Below are 20626 nucleotides of genomic sequence, written 5' to 3'. Positions count from 1 at the left end.
GGCTGTTGCCTATTTTTACACTCAATTAAATTGTAACTTCATTGCTGGGGCCTCTGCTGCAAGAACTACCAAGTCAGGCAATGATCCAGACTGATTAATTATCAGCTTAATGCCTTTGGCAGAGGCCTTTTGCTGCTATTGTGGAGCATGGTCAGGGTGCTGCTGTACTTTGTGATGAGAGGAAAAGTTTGGGGTTTGTCTCTGTGCTATTCCCTTCATTGAGCTTGTTTAGTGACAGGATTAGCCTTGGCTGCACCAACTGGCACATGTGAATAAGAGGTCCAGAGGAAATGATCTGTAGTGCTTCTTGGACATGAGCCTCTGCAGAAATTCAGCAAACTGTCACACTTTTCTTGTTGCTGATATGGAAACAAGTGGGCTGAGTGTTTTGGGTTTGTTTTTTTTTTTGAGAAACTGGTAGCTTGCAAAATTTGGCTTGCAGTATTTTTTCCTTGTTTTGTTAATGAACAAATCATAAATACAGTGGAAGGATAAAAATGGACAAGAAATAGTTTCTGCTGCTGAATCAGCTTGAGAAAAGTCCATCAGCCTGTTTGAGAAACCAGAAGTGTCTTTAGACAGCTGACTCTGTTGTAACCAGAGTAAGCTCTACTGGCTTTTTACAAACAAGAGCTTGTTTCTGGGACTCTTCCTGAAATAAATGTTTAGTTTTGTTGGCAAAATTCTACAACTCTCTTTCTGGTAATTGGGTCTTGAAATGCTGAAGCTGCAAATGTGGAAGTTGTTCTCCCTGCTACAGGCATCTGTGATCTGAAAATACCCTGGCTAGATGTTCCTCTGCTGCGGTGGGTGTGTGTGCAGCAGGGAGCTGGAATGTTCAGAGGGTGCAGTTGCCAGGGGACGGTTGAGGGAGCCATCTACTTCTCTTCTAGAAGCCTTTTAGACATTGCCCTCTTATCCCACCAACAGAGGGTGAAGAGATAAAACCACCAACCACCAAGGTCATGTTGTTGGGAAGTCGAGCATCTCCCTTGCCAGTGAAGGTCCTTGTTTAACCCCGATCACTGTACATGCTGGCTGCCAAAAATCAATGGCTTGCTTGATGATGTTTGTTTGCAGAGTCTTTAAATAATGTAGAGTGGAAAAACAACCAAACTGCTCAGTGTACATTAGTTGTTGGCTAACAAACTATTACAAATATCTTCTGGGCTTGGTTTGTGTAAGCTCTGCTTCCTCTTCATTTTCTACATAGGTAATAATGTACTGAGCTTCCCCAAACCCGGCTGTCACTACACATATTCATGTATAGAGTTATTGAGCTGCAATGAACACAGCATGTTTAGCCAAGAAGTGCCTATGAAAACTGTTGCTGTGGCACTGATGAACTTGGTGTGGGCTGCAAAAACCACTTCAGACACTTCCTTTGTGCCCAACAGTTGCCCGGCACTGAGCTGCCTGAGCAGCTGCACTGTACTTCTGGTGTGTCTCGTGTCTTCTGGTACATCTGGGGCTGGAGTTCCTGTAGAACTGAAAGTCCTGAGTATCTTTCATCAACCTTGGCTTTCCAACGTTCCTGCTTAGGACAGCAGGAGCTGGTGGGCTTCGAACACTCCTGAACATTCTCCCTCAGTGCTTTGTCATGTGCAGAGCTTGTAATGATGCTTGGGATTTTCTCCTTGCACTGCTTCCCTTTGACTGGTGCTTTTAACCACAGACTGGTTTCCCACTTCACCCAAAGTGTGTATGGAATTGGATGACTTAATGTGTGCTGCTTTCAAACACAGAGGTTGGAAAACAAAGCCTGTTTAAAGTAGTGCTTGTCATGCAAGGAAGTGCAACAAACGCCTTCTTGAAGTATCAGAGAAAATTGCTTTCTGAGCAAACAAGGGGACTTCAAAAAGCTCAGCTGGGCTTGGCAGTGAGAGCAGCTGTAAGAGTCGAGGGTGGCCCTGGGCTGTGGTGAACACTTGAACCCGGGGCTGCCTGGTGCCTTGAGCCCCTCTGGGGGAAGGTGGCCGTGCCCCCTGCAGCTGTGGCTTGAGTCTCTCAAATCACAGGTAATTCAGCTTCCTCCTCTCTCCTCCTCTTCCTCCAACCAGTCTTCCAGCCAACATATGGAAATGCAGATTTCACGTTGTGAGGACTCGAGGCATTGACAAAGGCAGGCAATTTGGTACAGGCTTGACAGGAGGTAGAGTCCTGTGGGCAGACCAAGATGAAAGGGACTGAGAGCAGACACTGGAGACTGCTTGGAAACCAAACAGCTGGTAGGGTGGATGCTGGGGATTTTGAAATGATAGTTGGGCTCAGAAGAGGAATCAGGTGGGCAGGTACCTAAACAGCCTGTAAGTGAAGTCATGCTGCCCCAGTGCCATGGAAATGAAGTCTCTTGCTCTCTGCTACTACTTTTAGAACTTCTCTACCCACTCAAGCAATTGCTGCCAGCTCATGTCCCTGGCTGGCCCTTGAGTTGAGGAGTGACTTCCAGTCTGCAGGCTTTAGGAGTGACTTAGTTCACAGGTTTTTATGTAGTAGGTCTGCTTCTGTCTGACTTCTGTTCAACAACAGGATTTAGTCATTAGGCCTTCTGGGTCTACCTGGGGTTGAAAGATCTGCCTGATTTCATGTTTGTTCTGCCAGTAGTTTGATGGCTCTGCCAGACACATGCCAGACAGCTGCTGGTGTCACCACGTGCTGTATGGTTGTGGGGGACTTCACACTATCCTGTGATTGTACTGTGGATATACAGTCCTGTACATGTTTCCTAAGGGCAGGGTCCTGGGGGAGAGGGTCAGCTAAGGCAGGAGGTAAACTCTCAAGGTGGGAAGAGCATCACAGGGCAGCACCTGTAGGAACTTAGGAATACCAGTGTTTGGCCTGGTCTTAGCTGGTGTTGACCCCCAAGATAATCCAGACAGCTTTACCCACCTGATAATGGCACTCTGTTAATGCATGTGGAAAATCTGATTGGCCGGTGTTGCATTTTTTACCCCAGATCCTTCTGTTTTTTACCAGCAACTGAAGGTGAATCTCTTGGGCACTTTTCAGCCATGGGGTTGAACTGCAAGTCCCAGAGTTGCATTGCTCTTCTCTCTCTCCTCAGACCAGACCTGCTCATGTGGGCATAGCTGCTATAAAGGGCCCAGTTAAATGTGGACACGATTAAGGCTCTAAGATAGAAGTGTGCCAGCATCTGTGTTGCGTGCCACTGTTAATCCCCAGGACTGGACAGGACATGAAGATCCAAGCCACAATACAGGAGATCAGCTTGGTTAAACAGATGCACACTCAGAAAGCAATAACATGCTTAAATACATGACATTTTTCAAAGTAAGCAATCTTCCAAGAATTAACCAATAACGTTTTTTCCCTCTCTTCAGTCAGACTCATAACAGAGCACAGATTATCTGTTTAAATGTAAGTGCAGCAATTAAGTGTGTGAAATATTTCAATGCGTAAATCCCTTATTTTTCTATTCTCTATTTCCCCAGGAACTGGCAAACTCTGTCTACTTGGTTATGGAGGTGAGTTTGTGCCTTCTTTTTCTGTTTTTACCCTTTTCCCCTCTTTTAATTTTTTTAAGCTTGTTTTGAGCGGACCCAGCGAGTTCACAAGTGGTTCTTCCTGCTGGCAGTCTCACCTGTGATGCTTTGCTAATCTAATCTGCAGCTGCAAGCCTTTGAGAGGCAGAGCTGTGTGGGTGCAGATAGCAGCAGAGGGATTTTTCCTATTGCTGCTGTCAGAAGGTCGTGCTGGCACAGGCTTGAGCAGTCAGACGTTTTACCTCAAGGGTCAGATGGGTGCTCCTGGGTGGCATCTGCTTCAAAGATACATGGGGAGAGAATTTTCTTGACACAGCTTACCTGCAAAGCTTGTGAATGTTTTCTGTCCTCTGCAGTTTTCACACTGAGGTCTTGTTGACTTTTCTTAATGATGTGGAACACTGATGTGAGGAATTCCAGCTTCCAGCTGTGGTTGCTCCCAGGCTTTCCTCAGCCAGCTGGCTGGTGGTGTCTCCAGTGGTGACCCTTCTGCTTTGTTCTGGTTTTACCTTTCTCTCTGATGTGCACAAGAGCTGGTTAATGCTGGTGCATCATAATGCAGCATAACATTTGGGGGAAATGGGACAGGAGAGGAACCCACAGGAATGGGGTTTTCCCTGCCAACTTCCGAATATCTATTTTGACACGTGTTTAAATACTGTGATGAGCCTGCCATCCTAGTGAAGTTTACTGTTTTTCTTTTTAATCTTTGATTTGCCTTACATTAACTGAGCTTTCTGTTCTGTTTGCAGTACTGTAATGGTGGTGACCTGGCTGACTACCTTCACAGTAAGTAGAACAGTATGGAGAATATCCTCTGTATTCAGAAGGAAATACTGACTGGTTTAGCTCATTCAAGTTTCTGGGCCTTGTACAACACCTAAGTAAGCAGATTGTATATCCTTTTTTCTTTTTAAATTCCTACAAAATAAAGAGTATCACTGCCCCTCTTCTGAGAGGTTCACCCTTGGTAATCATTTGAAAACTGAGACTCCATTACAATAAAAGCTGGTTTTATAGTCCTTTCTATACAGGTCAGTAGTGACTGTTGTCAGTAGTTATGTATTTTAGTTACAATGGCCTTACAGGTTAAACATATTTCAACACTGCTGGGGACGCAGTTTGTCTTTTCTTTGTCACTGGCAAAAAGCTGTTTATACTGGAGCCTTGCAGTCCTGTAGGGTCGGATTAAAATAAGATCCCAAGAGTATATTTCACATTCTTTAAGTTTACCCCTAAGGGTGTTCCCACATCTAGAGCAGAACACATTTTCTATTTCAGTGTATTGAGGGTGACTGTAGTGTAGCCACTAGTGCTGTGGGGGTGACAAAAACTACTGACTTCAGGGTCATGTGGAGACTACAGCACAGGTACCTGGGACTGTGGTGCCTTGAATAATTTTTGATGAGACTCAAGGGTGTCTCTGCCATCAAAGCAAATGAAAAATGCTTTGCCAGCTCTATTGCTGGGACTCAGGCTGCAGTCTCCCAAGGTATTTTTCAGTGGAGCACCTGGCAAAGATACAGGATCCTGGCCTTTGAGACAATCACCTTGCACCTGAGTACCTAAAATAAATAGGATAACATGTTTAACAATTTACTTAGCGGCAGTCAGACACAGCCTTTTAGTTTTTGTTGCCCTGACTGAATTTTTTTCCTTTAAAGTTGCTTTCTTGATGTTTTGCATGTTAACTAGAAGATTACTAAATGTAAAGAGACAAGTTTAATCTCATTTTATGTGTGGCTCTGGGTCATGGTTAAACAAAGTTTGTTCACAGTGTTCAAATTAAAAGCTAGTCAGCTGGATAATACTTCAGGCTCCTTACTGAGGTGTGTGATGCCTGGAAATGGCAGAAAGTGAAGGATTAAAAGCTAAATTTACATTTGCCCCACAGCTAGTGTTGGTATCCCTAGCATGATTATTTGGGGCTTGATGCTAGCACATTGCACTCTATTTATACAGGCTAATGAATTATGCTTGTGGACTTTGATTTTCAGAAAGAATTTATTACTTAAAGGAGGGAAAAAAGGAATATTTTGCCTTTCCTGTGTTTTATTTGTTTAAAATGTGGGTGAGATAGAAGTAACAGGCATTTGGTTTTTAAAATGCAGGTTTAGTGTGCTTTGTCTTAGATAAGTGATGGTGTTTTGCATCTCTTGGGTATTGCTGTGCTTTAAAAGGAGTGTCTTCGGTGGTGGTGGAACACTTATGAACACCGAGGGTGGGTTTGTATTTGGTACCTTCTTTTTCTCTTTGAATATAAGTGCAAATTTTATTCATAAAATGCTTTTTAAAAATAGTGAAACTTCAGTTTTACCAGTGCATGGGCTTTGAAAGCCAAAATTTTTAGCTTTCATGCCCACAAAATGAATCTTGCTGTTAAAGCACTGGGCTGTGCACTCTTCTTGGCAAAGCTGTGTGGGTAAGGAAGAACACAGCTTCTGGCCAAATGATTTACAGAAACAGGGATTTGTAGAAAATCTTTCTGTTCATACTGCTGCTTCTGTGTGCACATTGTCATCTTCTCCCTTCAGCCAACCCCCACCGCCAAAAAAACCCCAAGAAAAAAGTAAAGTGTGCAGTTAGTTAGGCTGTTAATACAGCTCACTTCCTTCTTTATCAATTGAGATTACTTGGGAAGTTGGTGGTTAGTTTGAGAAAGCGATGGTGAATTTTATTTTCCAAATAAAATTCAGTTTTACCTCAGTTGGGTTTGTTTGAGCGTTGCCTGGGGTATGATTTGATCCTTCTCTGCCTGAGTTAAATTGAGAAAGTTAACCTTTAGCTCTGTTTTTACCAATAAAATACATTACCGTGACAACTCTAAAGAGCAGCTGTTGTGACTGGGAAACTGGTGCTTACTTTTATTTTAACTCTTAACATCTGTTTGCTTGCTGGTTGCCAGTGAAGAGAACCCAGCAGGCACTGATTTCCAGAGGGAGGAGTCAGTAAGGGACTGCAGTTAGTTCACTGCTGCAGAGATCTGGGTCTTCCAGATCCCAAAGCCTACATGTGAGTGTCAGCTTTCTCCATTCCACTGCACTCTCCTTTGGGGTATCTCCTCTTCCAGCTTCTGCAGGCACTTGAGGTGCTTTTGACAGGAGTGATTTTTTTACTGAATGCTCATCTTGGAAAGTTTAGATTTCTGCCAGGGTGTTTCAGTGGTACGCAGGAGGCTCATCTCTATGGAGCAGTTATTGTGCTGCTTCAGTTATTTTGATAATTGTGTGAGGGTGTTTAATTGCAGATCTCCTTTCCACTGGCTCCTCAGACATTTGTGCTGGTAGTTCCTGTAACACTTTAACCAAGCTGCGCATGCAAATCCCCTGTTCCTCATTGAATGAGCTGCTTGTAAGCTTCCCGATCCATTCTGCCCTCTAATTACAGGCATTAGGCAATATGGTAATTCCATGTTGAATCCAAAGGCACTCTAATTCTCCTTGTCTTCATAACTGGAGGACGTGCATATGTGCACGTTGCAGTGCTGTTGGCCAGACCCATCTCTTGGGTACAACCCAAGGTTGTGTCTCAGCACAGCTTCTCTCTGGTGTTGTTGTCCTTCAGTGGTACAATGCAGTTTCCCTCCTGGGAGGATCTCCATGCATGTTGGTTTAAATTAAGCCCATCATGGGGATGTTTTGAGCTGAGAGTGGCAGATCTCTGCTGTGTGTGGTACAGCTGTGGGGAGTGTTACAGAAGTGACCATCCTCTCTACAGGAGTAACTGGAATTCTGTGTCCTCAGGTACTTAGGAGGTCAGAGCAGGCTGGTCTAAAATTCCTTCTTAAATTCTGTGAGTTGGCATTGACACAGGCTGTTATGGGCGCTTCACAGGAGAGTATTTTTGACCTTTCCCCAAGCTGTTTCTTTTGTATCAGAGCAGGATATTTGTTGGTTTGACCACAACAGATGCAGGGAGCTGTGATCCTTCTAGTCCATCCCAAGTGGGACCCTTTTCCAAACCAGAGGTGTGAAGCACTGCTGTGTAGCTTTTTTCCCTCTGCAGCCAGGTAATTAAGAAATATCTATGACAGGACTTGGCCTATCATGAATAAATCTCCTGACTTGTACAGAAGACTTCACAGGGGTCCCACTGGCCATGCTGTGCATGAGTGGAACTCTGGGGTAGGTGTAAGCCAGGCCCCAAATAAATCAGCTTCATCTCAGGCTTCAGTGTGTTTTGGATTGGGCCCATGTTAGAGATACTTGTGACACCTGTGGGTAACAGGAGATGTTCTTTTTCCTAAATAACTTCTCCAGAATGGTGTTGTAATGTAACATCAGTGGGTGTACTCCAGTGCACCTACTCTTGGATCAGCTGTCAAGGGCTGTTTACTACAATTTACTACAGTTTACCTGGCAGCCTCCTGCAGGTTGAACATCTCAGCACAGACTGACCAGGGCACTTCTTAGGTCGTTTCATCCTTTTTCTGCGCCTCAAGAGCTACAAAGCACAGAGGCCCCACACTGACCCAGAGTAAATATTTGCTGTGATCTACTGACCTGTGCAGCCGCTGTTCCCAAGGCAGAAGGCAGAGTGCCTCCTCACTGAAGTGGAGCCCATGAAAATAAACACAGGGATATTATTGCTTCTCAGTCATGGCAAAGTAGAGCTTGTGAAACAGCTCTCTCTGCAAGAATGTGTTGCTCACCACAGACATCCCCAGGGATGCCCAGACTTTAGTGCAGGCTTAGTATTTGGCCAGCGGTTTCCTGATGAAGATGAGAATATCCCCTTTTTACAGAGACAGAAGTACAAGTTCCCTGTTTGGGATGCAGCAAGGAAAGAGTTGTTTTGTTCTACAGTGTTTATTTTTTTGATGGCACCTAAATTGAATGAGTTTTCTGTATCTTCTTCTACGCTCTGCTATTGGTAGCTGGTCTAGGAAGTCTTTCTCAGGCCAATATCCTGAAGTCTGTGAAAATGTCAGTTGTATTTATGTCTCTGTCCTTCAGCTGCAGATTGGTGCTGTCACACAGCAGACTGATGGGCTGAGTGTGAGAGATAAGGAGTTTTGTTTCTTGTGTTACAGCCTGTTTGTCAATGGAGGGAGGTAAAAGGGTAGGACCCTGCACTCCCCTAGGAGCCGACTGTCCCTTCTCTGTTCCTGAGGGCAGCACTTCAATTTCACAGTCCTGCCTTCCTACCTGGATTTGTGGGATTTAATGCTGCCAGAGGATCCAGACCTCTGTCTGATTTTGCTGCACTGCAACGTGGTAGCTGCACTTTGCCACTGCAGTTGCACTGGAGAACTTGTCTGCAGGCTCAAGACACCAGTTTAGATTGTGTGTGCCAGGAAAACAGTACTTTTGCAGGGCCGAGAGCTTTGTACAGAGTTCTGCGGAGCGGAAAAGCTTCATTTCTGCAGAAATTAATAGTTTAGAAGCCCTATTTTCTATGGGTGAGTGGATTTTTCTGATCTTGGTAGCAGTGTTGTTTTCAGTATTATGGAGAGTTAGAATCCACATTAGGGAGGCTCAGCTGATTTGCTGAGGGCTGGTGGCTAGTTCTGTATTAGATTTATAGCCACCAAATTATATAAAGGAGAGGGTAACGCCTCAAAGTCGTGGCATGTTGTTGGGACTGCAGGTCAGGACAAGGCTCTCAGCAGTTTCCCTGCTAGAGGCAGGGTGTATTTAGCCAGGAGCTGGTAATTGCCTGTTTGCTTAATAATAAGAATTGCCAAGTTTCAAGCCTTGCTTCGTGTCTGGGAGATGAGACAGCCTGTCCTTTCCTGGGCCTGAGCTGAATTGGGAAAAAAAAGATGGAATTCTTGCTGTTTTGTTTAAAGGTGGTGTTTTAACTGTTCCTGAATAGATTTCCTTGAATAGAAATCACAGAAATACTGCAGAGGCCTTTTTGGAGAGAACACTGAGCACAGCTAAGAGATGTTGGACTTCTAATTGGCAGAAAATGGTATGGGACTGAGTACACTGAGATAAGTCAGCAGGAGGTTGGGGAAAGCCTTGTTAAAGATGAGGCAACGCTTTTTTCAGAAGATGCAAGTGGGTTTTGAAGACTTGCATCTGAGCTGCCTCTTAATATCCTTAAAATCCCTTCACAGAATCTCCCCTTCTTGCAGAGGAGTCTCATGAATTCCAGCTGAGTGCCAGTCCACAAGGAAAAAGGCCCAGCAAGGGGAGAGGAACTGTGTCCATGTGCACTGGTCTCACGTGTACGAGTCCAGGACCACCTGATAGCTCTGGTGACACTTTAGCTGTGTTTGTGCCTCCTCCCAGAACAGTGAGGTTTGGGAGTGGTGGGAGTTTATTTTCTATTCTAAGTGCTGTTTAACTTATCTGTGTCCCTTGCTGCTTCCCATGCACGTATTTTAAAAGTTAGATTTTTAATTTCCTGTGTTGTGTTAAAGCTGTGTGCAACCTCAGCTGTGTTTTCATAAGGATTCCTCCCTTCTAGCTGACTGGGTAGAGTGGCATTTTGAAGCTCCTGCCAGCCTGTTTTAATGTCTTTACTAGAGAACAGCTGGAAAAACACTAATGAAGTCCCAACTAATTTACAGGGACCTTTTACAAAAGAAATTATTTTATTTAGGTGGAATGGTGCTTGCTTGAAGCCTGATTTGCTCAGTGACTGACAAGGAGGCAGGCTGGTAGCACTGTTGATCCTGGGGTTTGTTCAGCAGGCTGCTCCCAGCTTTGGCAAGAGTTTCATACATATAGTTCTTAAAATAACGAGAGCTGATGTTGCATTGCTCTGATTAGAAGAGTCAGTTGAACATTATTTTAATCTCCTCGATGTTTATTTTCACACTACAGTTCTTGGGAAGCCCATATCTCAGGAGAGGGCACTTTAGAGCTTCTATATTAGCTTTTGATTATTATATTCTTTTTAAAAAATTTGCCTATGAAAGCATTCTGAGACATTCTTGCTGCGTTTATGGATGTGATGGAGGGTGTCAGATGAGGGTTTGAAGGGGTCACTTGGTAGGGTGTGTTGTTAGGTGTTGGACCATGGTTCACCCAAACAGTGGCTTTGGGATTAGAGTTCTGGTTTGGTCTAGCAGGTTATGATGCACAGGGTTAGGCCTAGACTTGGATTGGTACCCAGAGTTACAGATCCTTGCTGGCCATGTGCTCTAACTGACTGAATTTAACCTACCAACCCCTTCCAGGCCCAGCACGAGCCTTAATGACTCTTGCAGGCATAAATCCTAATCCTAACTGCCTTTTCTCTTAGCTCTACCTTTAGACCTGGTCTTTGTGATAAAGCTCTGCCCATAGCTCAGAGGGAGCCACAGCCCTGCCTACTGCTTGTCTGGATCTGGCTGGCAGCTCTTGCTGAGGAAAGCCCTAAACCTCACCAAATGTCACTTTTGGCTGCAGTTAATAACCCAAATTCATCACCCAGTGCTGGCCTGAGTTCAGCATGAGAGACTTGGGGCTGAAAACAGCCCTGACCACAGAATAAGCTGGGAATGCAAACGCTCTCCCTTGTTGCCTGTAGGAATCATTCAGAAATGGTGTGTGGGGAAAAGACATCATACGTGGAAATAAAGATGACAAATTACAGCTAATTGCTGTGAGAATCTGCCCTCTGGGCTCCTCGGGGAACTGGCATTGTAAGTTTTTCTTCTGTGGTCATTTTTTTTTTTCCCCTCCTTCCCAGCTATGCGGACACTTAGTGAAGACACCATCAGGCTCTTTCTCCAGCAGATAGCAGGTGCCATGAAAATGCTGCACAGCAAAGGCATCATCCATCGGGACTTGAAACCACAGAATATCCTCCTTTCCTACGCTGGAGGCAGGAAATCAAATCCCAACAACATCCGCATAAAGATCGGTAAGACCCCATTACGAACGTCACCCTCGGGAGGGTTTGGTGATAGATAAGTGGCAAGCCTCAATCTGTCTTTGGGGAGCTGTCTGGGAGGAGAAAAGGATTGCTGCTCTTCTTTTAAAATTCCCTAACACCTTTCATCTTCCTCGTTGAGTTCCTCTGCTAGATGTAGCCTTCAGCCGGCTCCAGGCAGGAGGAGCAAAAGCTTTCAGCTCAGCCAGGACACAGACTTAGCACAAAAAAGGAATTGGGCAGGCCCTGCTCTGCTCCCAGCTGAGCAGTGCCTGCCTCCCTCAGTAAAAACAAACACCAGCCTGCCCTAATTGGCGTGTAATCTCCAAGCTTACCAAGAAATAAGCAGAAGTTGTGACTTTTTTCTTCAGCTTTTAATAGTATTGAGGTAAATGTGGGTGCCTGAAGGCCTGATAGTAGCTGCTCTCCTGGCTGGCCACAGAGAGCACAGAACAGGGTCAGGCACACCCAAAAGTGGGTGTTTTCACAAGCTGAATTAGAGGCAGTTTTCTCAGCTGCATCTTGAAGAGATTCATGTTCTGCACATCAGGCAAGTGGCACAGATGGACCACTAGTAGTTGGGACTGATGTTTCAGAAATCCAGTTACAGAGCACACATATCCCCTGGAGTCTCTCAGGAAGGAGTGCTGGATGATACAACCCTCACATGTGAGCTTTTGGTTGTGTTACAGCTCCTGAGCTGAAGCTGACACCAGTTAGGTACAACTGTTCCTCACCTGAACCCTGTGCTGTGGAGGAAGTGTTAATGCTTTCATTCACCTGAGAAATGAGGTCCAGTGGAAAAGTTTGAAATGTTGGTGCCTCTTTGACTGTTTTGTTTTGATTTTTTTTTTTTTAAATTTTTGTGAAGTGCAGAGTTACTACCTGCGAGGTGGAAGGGACTGGGAGCTTCAAACACAGGCGGGAGCACTGCAGGCACAGCTGCTCTTGGGTGTACCCTGCAACCCTGAGGAGTACATGGTCCAGGGAATATCTAGCTGTACCAGTTCATTAGTGACAGATGACAGTGTCAGTCTCGTAGCTTGAAATATCTGGTAACCTTGAGAGAACCTCTAAGTATCATATGATCAGATGCTCAGTAACCTGCAGAGGTAATTTGTCCTGGTATTCCTTGTCCCTGGCTTTTCTGCTGTGGCTCAGCTTTCTGTCCTAGTGCTGGGGTTGGCACTGTTGGAACCTTTCTAAAGAAAAAGAGGAAGACTCCAGTAGGGCTGGGCTAGGAAGTGTGGATGGTGGTGGGAAGTGGTTTGTCCTGGGTGTCTTGTTACACTGAGCATTTTGAATGGAGGGGAACTTTCAGTTCCCCAAATGGAAGGCTGAGGTAGCAGCAGATGAACTGGTTAGTTATGAACTGGCACATTGTCACTGGAGTCAAGAGAGCTCTCCCAGATGACAGTTCAAAGAGCAGGCAAATGGATACTAGAACTGACTGTTTATCCCTGAAAAACAGATGGGAGTTTGTTCTTCTGGGCTTTTGTGGCTTGGTCTGTCCTTTTCTAGTGTCTGTACTGTGCCTTAATAACTAGCACAAGGATGTTGGCGTTTAAGAAGAGAGCTATCAAAGCCTTGCTAAGATGAGGCAGGTGCTGTGAAGACTGATGGGACATGAAAGGAAAGTAGAAAGAATCAACTGGAGAAGGTGGAGGCTCTCTAGAACTGGTGACTGCCCCTGACCTGTTTCTGTTTTTCTCTGCAGCTGACTTTGGGTTTGCCCGGTATCTGCAGAACAATATGATGGCAGCAACATTGTGTGGTTCACCCATGTACATGGTAAGTGTGGTTTGCCTACATGTTTTTCTGTGTTGTTCTTGCTTTGCCCCCCAAAAGCAAGGCTTTGTTTTTCTCTAGTCTTTCCGCTAAAGGTGAAATTTTATTTACTGTCAGAAACCAGCTATTACCTGGAGGCTTCCTAAAGTTCTGGCTGCTGGTAATGTCAGACAATGGGTGCCTGTGCTGTCATGTAATTTTCAGATGAGCTCTGGATAAATAAATGGACTATTGATTGTTGTCTGCTCCCAGAAACTGCATCTCCCAGAGGTCACCCAGGCCTCTCCCCGAAGGCATTGGGAAGTGCAATCTATTTCCTCTGCTATGAGCAAAGCAACAACAGAAGAGTGAGGGCTGGGGAGATACTTGACATATCTGGCTATTTGAGGTGTTGCTTCCCTGCAGAGGAACCTCAGTAAATCCCTGCTTCAGCAGGTCCTTTTGAGACAGAGAAGTTCCAAAAACCTGCTGTCACCTCAGCCTTTGCAGTCAATACTTTCACCAAACCAGTTGCTTTCAGGATGACTTCTTAGACTGAAACAAACTGATCCCTTTCACTTTCTCTGTACTTCCCACTCTGGGATCAGGTTGTGATGAGGTTATCTGTTATTTGTGCTTGTGGAGCAGCGAGGTCTCGGTGTCACATCAAGTCAGTGAAATTAAAAATGACAAAACTAGACAGAAATAAAAATGTCAGAGGTAGTCATGTAATAGTTCCTGTGGGTGTGGGTGTCTGAGCTCAAAGTAAAAACATAATGTGGGTCAACTTGGGTTGAAGTTTTTAGAGGTGCCCTGGGGCAGGAGGCACCTAGTTTGAAACATGGTCTAATCCACTCTGAAGTTTTTTGTCTATGGTGTTTGGGCAGAGTTAGGCTGGACTGTGCTGTGCTGCACTGCACAGGGGTGGTGCATTTGGTAGTCTGTTCCACAGTACTAACTTAAGCAAAACAGACTTCCTCTCCCTTTTTTGAAGCCTTATGTTTATTTGAACTATGCTATATGTGAAGATGATGTAACTCTCTTCTCCTATGAGAGTTTCCTGAATTGTCTATTTTTAGTGGTACTTTTTCAGACTTGCTTGTGAAAGTAATTGAAAACACCCAGCTTATATTTTGAAAGGGCTGGAGGAAGCTAGTGATGATATTTTTCTATTTATTTTTTATTTTTATTTTAAACAACTCTGGATATATCAAGGAATCTCAATGTGTCATATTGTTCTGTGTTTACTGATGGATTTGAAGGAGGACAAGGGGAGGGAGGGTTTGACTGGGATTTAGGGAGTGTTTGAAGTCTGTCCCTACTGCTATTGTGAATCTTGTGCAGGAGCTCTGGGAACATCTGCTGGCAGTGCAGGCCCTGATTCCCTCCTTTGGGTCACAGCCTATTGCTGCTTGTTTCATTTTGCTGTTTTAAAAAAGAAAGGTATTTTACCCCCATCAGAATGAGCTTTCTGTCCGAATCCCAATATGATCCATGTCATGCAAGACTTGAAACTTCCTTGTGCAGTTCTTGTCCTTCTTCCTTGGCTTTGCTTGGTGCCATGCCTGCTTCCCTACGGACAAACCGAGCCTCTGTCCACAACTTGTTTGTTGCCATTATTTTTTTTTCCATTATATGTGGCCTTTACTTGTAACAGAGCTAGAAAATTGATCCTGTTCCATGCTGGCAGCACTGCAATGAAATCTCTAGTCATAAACACGTGGGATTAGCCAGCCTGCCCTTCTGTCCCCCCTCTGCTGCTGCTCCTAAGGCACACTCCTCCTGAGCCGTGGGGCTTTGGGGGCTTGCACTGTCTCCAGCTTCTGGAACAAGCCTGGCAGGGAGCAGCTGAGTGCACAGGCTGAGATTAGAACCAGAGTCTGAGGCACAGCAGGGCTCAAGCTGTTGGGCTGAAACACAGAGGGCTGCCTTTGAACCCAAACTGTGACCTTGGCAGCAGGCTCTGGAGCTTAATTAATGTGCTGCCATCTTGGGCTAAATGAGGAAAGTGCTGAAGTGAAGCAGCTCAGGATGGAGGCTGGAGCTTAACCTGTGAGCCTTGGCTGCTCCTGATCATTTACCTGTTCCTTGCTTTAGTTGAGAAGATCTGTCTGTGCCATTGCAATGAGGCTTCTTATGAGCAGAGGTGGATTCAGCAGAAAATAGTGCACTGAGGGGAAAGTACTGAGTTTGCCCAAAATACCCAATACTGGAATATTTTATTTATTCCTGAATGAAAGTCTCTGCTTCCCCCACTTAGATAGGGAATTGGCCCTTTCAAGATAGTGTTACAGTCTTATTGGGAGCAAATCTTTCATGGTAATTGGGGAATCTAGCTCAAGAGTTTTTAAAGCATGATAGTGACTTCTCCTTGTTGGAGCTGCTAAAAAAAAGAAAAAGTTGCATCTTCTTAAAAAAGGAATCTCTGTTCTCTCCCCAAAAAGGCACCAGAAGTCATTATGTCACAACACTACGATGCCAAAGCTGACCTGTGGAGTATAGGAACCATCATTTATCAGTGTCTAACAGGAAAGGCTCCTTTTCAGGTGAGTTGCTTAGATCTGATGTTTCTGACTGTTTCATGATTTATTTTTTTTTATCTCTTTTTTTCCCCTTTAATCTGGTTACTCAAAGGCTTCTGTCATTATTATGTCAGCTCCCCTAGATCCAGCCTCATGAAGGTCTGGCTGTCCAACACCTTGACAGTGTGGTGCTTTATATGTTGTAATGCTGGATGTGTTACTAGAATATGACTCTTTTCCGGTCTGTATCTCACTGAAATGTATCTCTCAGTTATAAATCCTTAGGAAGAGTCATTTATTGAGAAAATTACCATGCATCAGTTAAAGCAGTGGGTTTTTTCAGGCCTATTTACAACTGTACTTAGTGTATAATTTATAATTATAATTCTGTTGTGTATGGAAGGACAATGAGGAAGATTGTAATTGCAGGTTAATGTTCAGGATGATTTGGTGGTAACTGGTGTATTGCAGCTGAATCAACTTGGTTTTCAAAGTCATTAAGTAGAATCTTATCAAAAGGATCTTATCTGTCATGTCACAGCAATCCCTTCCAGCCTGAAATGTTTCTGTTCATCAGGTCCAAACCCCTCCTAATACAACACAGTCCTGTAAAATTCCACTCCGTATTTAAATGCCATAACTTCTGGATGAGCTGAAACATATCTTTTGTGAACAGCATTCTCTGATTTTAAATTTTTGTATGCTGGAGAAATTCACCACAGCCTCATGGGTGTTTCAGGATTACTTCACATATTTGTAATCATACATAGCTGGAGTTCCTCTATACTCAGTGTCTTTTTCTTGGTCCAGGTCATTAGTGTGCCACACTGTGTTCCTTTCCTTCTTCCATGCTGAATGAGATCTCCAGGATCTCCCTTGCAATTACTATTTTAAAGTATTGTACTTGTCAGGTTTTTTTCCTTGCTGTCTTAAAGCATAGCAGAGATGCTCGAATTGCTGATACTTGTTTGCTTCTCTAATGTGTGAGCTCTGTAATCTCTAATCTGTGGAAAAAGACTTCATATTTGCATGCTGATATATGTCAACTGCATGCCTCTGGAGTGCTTCTTCATTTTCTGAGATCATTAGGGCACATGTGAACTGTGGCCCTCTCTTCACGTGTCCTGACATCTCTTTATCCTGATTCCCTAACGAAACAAAATGGCAAAAAAAACCCCCAAACAAACAAAACCCATCGAGCCCCCAAAATGAATGAAAAGGAAATAAAAACAAATAGCACCAAAAAGAAAAAAAAAAAAAGTTGGGAACAAATCTACGCTCATTTAATAAAGCAAATTTTATGAAGTGCAGGATTTTCTGAGCTTTAGTTTCACAGCTCTTTAGGATTTCACACGAGACCTCGAATGTTTATGCAGTTACATCATCAGGGAGGATAAAATGAGTTCTGAATCTGTTGCAGGAAAGGGTGGGCAAATACGGGAGTAAACTAATGGTTTGTTTTGGTTTTGTCTAGAGCCAAGAGCACTTTTCTCCTTCAGGGTAATTTTTTCCCTGCTGCTGTAAGAATCTTCCATCCCAGTGCTTTATATTCTGTCCACCAGCTTGGTCTGTGTTTAGAGCAAGGCTTCATTTTCTTTGCATGTTTCTTTTTTTATAAACACCCCAAAAATGCACTGAAACTTCTGAATGGCTTCTGTTCATTGGTGTTGGTCTCTTTGTTTGAGAAGAGAAAATGACTGTTAGGACAACACACAAATATTTACTTTCTTTGAAGGAAAAAACGTGGGGAAGGAGAAGGCAAGCTTTGACTGCTGCATAGGAGAGCCTGGCACTCATTCTCCCTTGTAACTTGGTGCTTTTTAGTCTCTAAAGGCACCTTGATACTGTGCTCATTCAAATTATTTAGTTACCACTTAATATGGTGACTTTATCATAGGTGTTCTTTGCTTAGCAGATTGCACACAACTGTGCAGCACCTGATTTCTGTGGAAAGAACAGGTGGCTTTTATCATTGGTCACTGAGGGATGTCACAGAAATGTTCTCCTGAAAACATTTGTTCCTATAGAGAAGACTTCCCCAGGAAATAGAATTGAATATTAGTCAGCTCCACTGAGCTCTCCAGCCAAGGTTTTGAAAGGGCAGATGGTCAGAAAACCATCAGTGTTCTGCCTGTAGGTGTGTGCTCAGGCTCACACAGGGGTGAGAACACTGCTGTGTGCCCAGGTCCCTCTGACTGAGCCATGGCAAACCCTGCCTTGGGCTGGGCAGGGAAGGGACACTTCAGTCCCTTCCCAGCAGCTCCTGACCCTTGCTCTGTGTTTGCTTTGCTAGATAACCTCTCTTTCCCATATACATCCAACATCTGTTGGGCTGGGAACAGGGGTCATCTGTTCCTCTATTTTAATTTTTCCCCACGCCCTTTCCTCTTTTGGAGTTTGTATTTTGAAGCTCAGTGCCAATCCCGTTTGTTACTGCAGGAGCAGCTGTGGATTTGTTTGATCAGGGAGAAAGAGGAGCTCAGCCCAGATGGTTCTCTGTGCCCCATCTATTTGTTTTGGCTGTGTGTGTCACAAATTGCCTTCGAGCTGTGAGATCCAGGTGAAAGAAGCCTGTCCAGGGCAGATGCTGGGAAGCTGGTTAAAGGTTAACTGGCTTTCTGTCTTTGTTGGCATGACTGTGTTGTAAGAATTTGCTGATGGTCATTGATCAGGGAGAAACTGTTGTTTACAGGGCTTTTAGGAGAAAAGAGGGGTGGTGGACAGGGGTGATTGGGACACCATGAATAGCAATGAGTGTTTTTGGGAGAGACGTCTCCAAATGAGTAGGGAGGGAACAGGCTGATTCCACACAGTGCCACCAGCAGACCCAGTTGTACAGGGAAGCCAGGAACTGGATTTCTGACGTTAACCTCTTCAGGCTAAATCCTCACCATGCCTTCCCTCCCAGGCTGGCAAGAACAGCCCCTCATCCCTGTCTGGCTGAGATTCCCATGGGAATCTGGAGCATGAAACATGCTGCATTTGGGTGCTCTGGCTGTTTGCTGCATGAGCCAACCAGGCACCTCCAGGAGGCTGCAGGCCAAAGGGACTCCAGTGTTATCTGCGGGGAGGAGGAAGGAGCTGCCTAAAAATAAAACAGGGTTTCGGGGAGATGGGTTAGATGGAGAAAAGATCAAATGTGTGGAAAGGCTGAGGCAGCTGTCAATCCAGAAAGTGTCCTAAATCAAGGCAGAGATGTGTTTATGTGCGTGAATGTGATTTCTGGCTGTCTCAGAGTTAAAATTAACTATAGCTGGGTCACCCAAGGCAATTTCCCAGAGCCATTCCTGTCCCTTCCCTGCCTCACTGCACACAGGCAAGAAAGAAGCTGCTGATGCTCAGATGTGAACAGTTGGTAGGATGGCTGGTGAAGCTTTCTTAAGGAGCTTTTTGTATTAAACGTGCCCATAAACAAAACAGTGAGACTGCCATAGGGATGAGATTAATGGGATTCATAATCCCCATAAACAGATTTGCTGAGCGCTGTACTAATGTGGAATTGTTAATTTGCCTTGCCTAATAAGTGGTCTGCACTTACACCTCTGCATTTCTGTTGCTGAGGACAGGACTTGAACAGTGCATTTCCTGGTCATGCTGACCAATACTGGGAAGTGCCTTGGGAGGGTAGTGGTTTCATCTTGTCCTTACCTGAGCTGAAAAGACTGGGAGCCTGTGCCCACTGTGAGGTGGTGCAGGCAGTGTAAACAAGTGACAACCAGAAGTAAAGCTGGAGGCAGAGAAGGAAAAGATTTACACAAGGTTTGAAACAATCTAAAACCAGTCTAGTCCTTGTCAGATGGTGCTTTAAATATGATGCTTTAAATATGATTAGTTAAATGACCTCAGTCTCTCTTTTTTGTGGGGGAGGAATCACACTGATATTTCTGGTGGCTTCTATTGTGTGACCCCTTTTAAAACTGGGCAGCTCTTGGTAAGCAGACTCGCCACCAAGAACGTGTACTTTGTGTCAGAGCTGTCTCTGGCAGTAGTATGGTCCCCTTGGACATCAGATCATCTAAGGACCATAAAACCTGATTATCTGCTGTCTGAGCCTTCGCATGAATCTTCCAGCTCTTTACGGATGTGATGCACTGTGGAGCCAGGGAGCAGGGGAGTGACATAAGAGGCAGTGCAAGTTTTTTTACCCGGTCTGGCAGCTCTGAAAGAGTTAACCTGCCTGCTTATGTCCTTGTACCAGCTAGCTGTTAGGTGAAAAATTAATTTCCAAGTCTGGTGTACCAAGTTCACTGCTTTAATTCTGAGTTAATTCTGTCTGCATAAGTACCAGGATTATGTGACACTTATAGCAAGTGCCATGTTGTGGAACGAGCCTTGAGGAAGACTAGGGAAGGGATGACATTATACTTAGAACTTGCTAGGCAGGCTACTCTTTTGTTCCCAGATCTGTTCCTCTGAACTGTCCTGTGTCCATGGGGACAGGAATTCCTGGCAGTGGTAGATTTATTCTGCTGAGACTGGGCACAGAGACTGACTTGCTGCTGTAGTCAGTGGCTTTTGGACCAGTGTTTGTGGGTCTCATCCTGCTCTGTTGGCAGCACAGAGAGAAAACATCCACAGACAGCTAAAGAAGAAGGCTCAGGGGTCGGGTTTTCTGTTTGCTTGTTTCTGGTCCTGGGGCTTTCAGGTCCCCCAAATGCAGCCGCTTTGCTGTGAGAGTCTTAACAAGCAGAGGGTATTTGCAGCAGGTTTTCAAGCTTTTGCCTGGAACTACTGAGCTAGAAACATCATTACTTGTTTATTTTTTTCTTTCTAACGTATGTGAATCCCCTTTCTGCACCTCCAGATCTCCAAGGAAAGGATTCAAGGAACAGAGCAGATACCACACACCTGCTATGAAGTGTTGACTAGACAGGGCTGTTCAGGGAAGGTGTGAATGTCTCTGGCCCTCTTCTGTCTGAGTGCTGGGCTTTTGCATCCAGCCTTTGCCCAAGCACAACAAATCCAGTGCTGAGTGCTTTTGGAAACACTCCCCTGCCTGCTTTTCACATGCAATTCACTTGCGGG

At 44.6% G+C, this 20626-nt stretch overlaps 1 protein-coding gene across 8 annotated transcripts in view; it reads left to right on the top strand.

Annotated features, from left to right (window-relative positions):
• Positions 1-20626, top strand: part of ULK1 (unc-51 like autophagy activating kinase 1) — a 94571-nt gene that overhangs the window by 28994 nt on the left and 44951 nt on the right. For all 8 annotated transcript variants that reach the window (XM_017815412.1, XM_017815410.1, XM_017815406.1 and 5 more), the window contains 5 exons: positions 3453-3485; positions 4256-4292; positions 11130-11303; positions 13030-13103; positions 15524-15625. In XM_017815412.1, the coding sequence (XP_017670901.1) occupies positions 3480-3485; positions 4256-4292; positions 11130-11303; positions 13030-13103; positions 15524-15625 (393 nt within the window). In that variant the 5' untranslated portion in view covers positions 3453-3479. The remainder of the gene's footprint in view (positions 1-3452; positions 3486-4255; positions 4293-11129; positions 11304-13029; positions 13104-15523; positions 15626-20626) is intronic.

The sequence above is a fragment of the Lepidothrix coronata genome, unplaced genomic scaffold (genome assembly GCF_001604755.1).
Source record: "Lepidothrix coronata isolate B3197 unplaced genomic scaffold, Lepidothrix_coronata-1.0 Scaffold51, whole genome shotgun sequence".
NCBI lineage: Eukaryota > Metazoa > Chordata > Aves > Passeriformes > Pipridae > Lepidothrix > Lepidothrix coronata.
The sequence above is the reverse complement of the archived record's forward strand: the minus strand, read 5'-3'. Positions and strand labels throughout refer to the sequence as shown.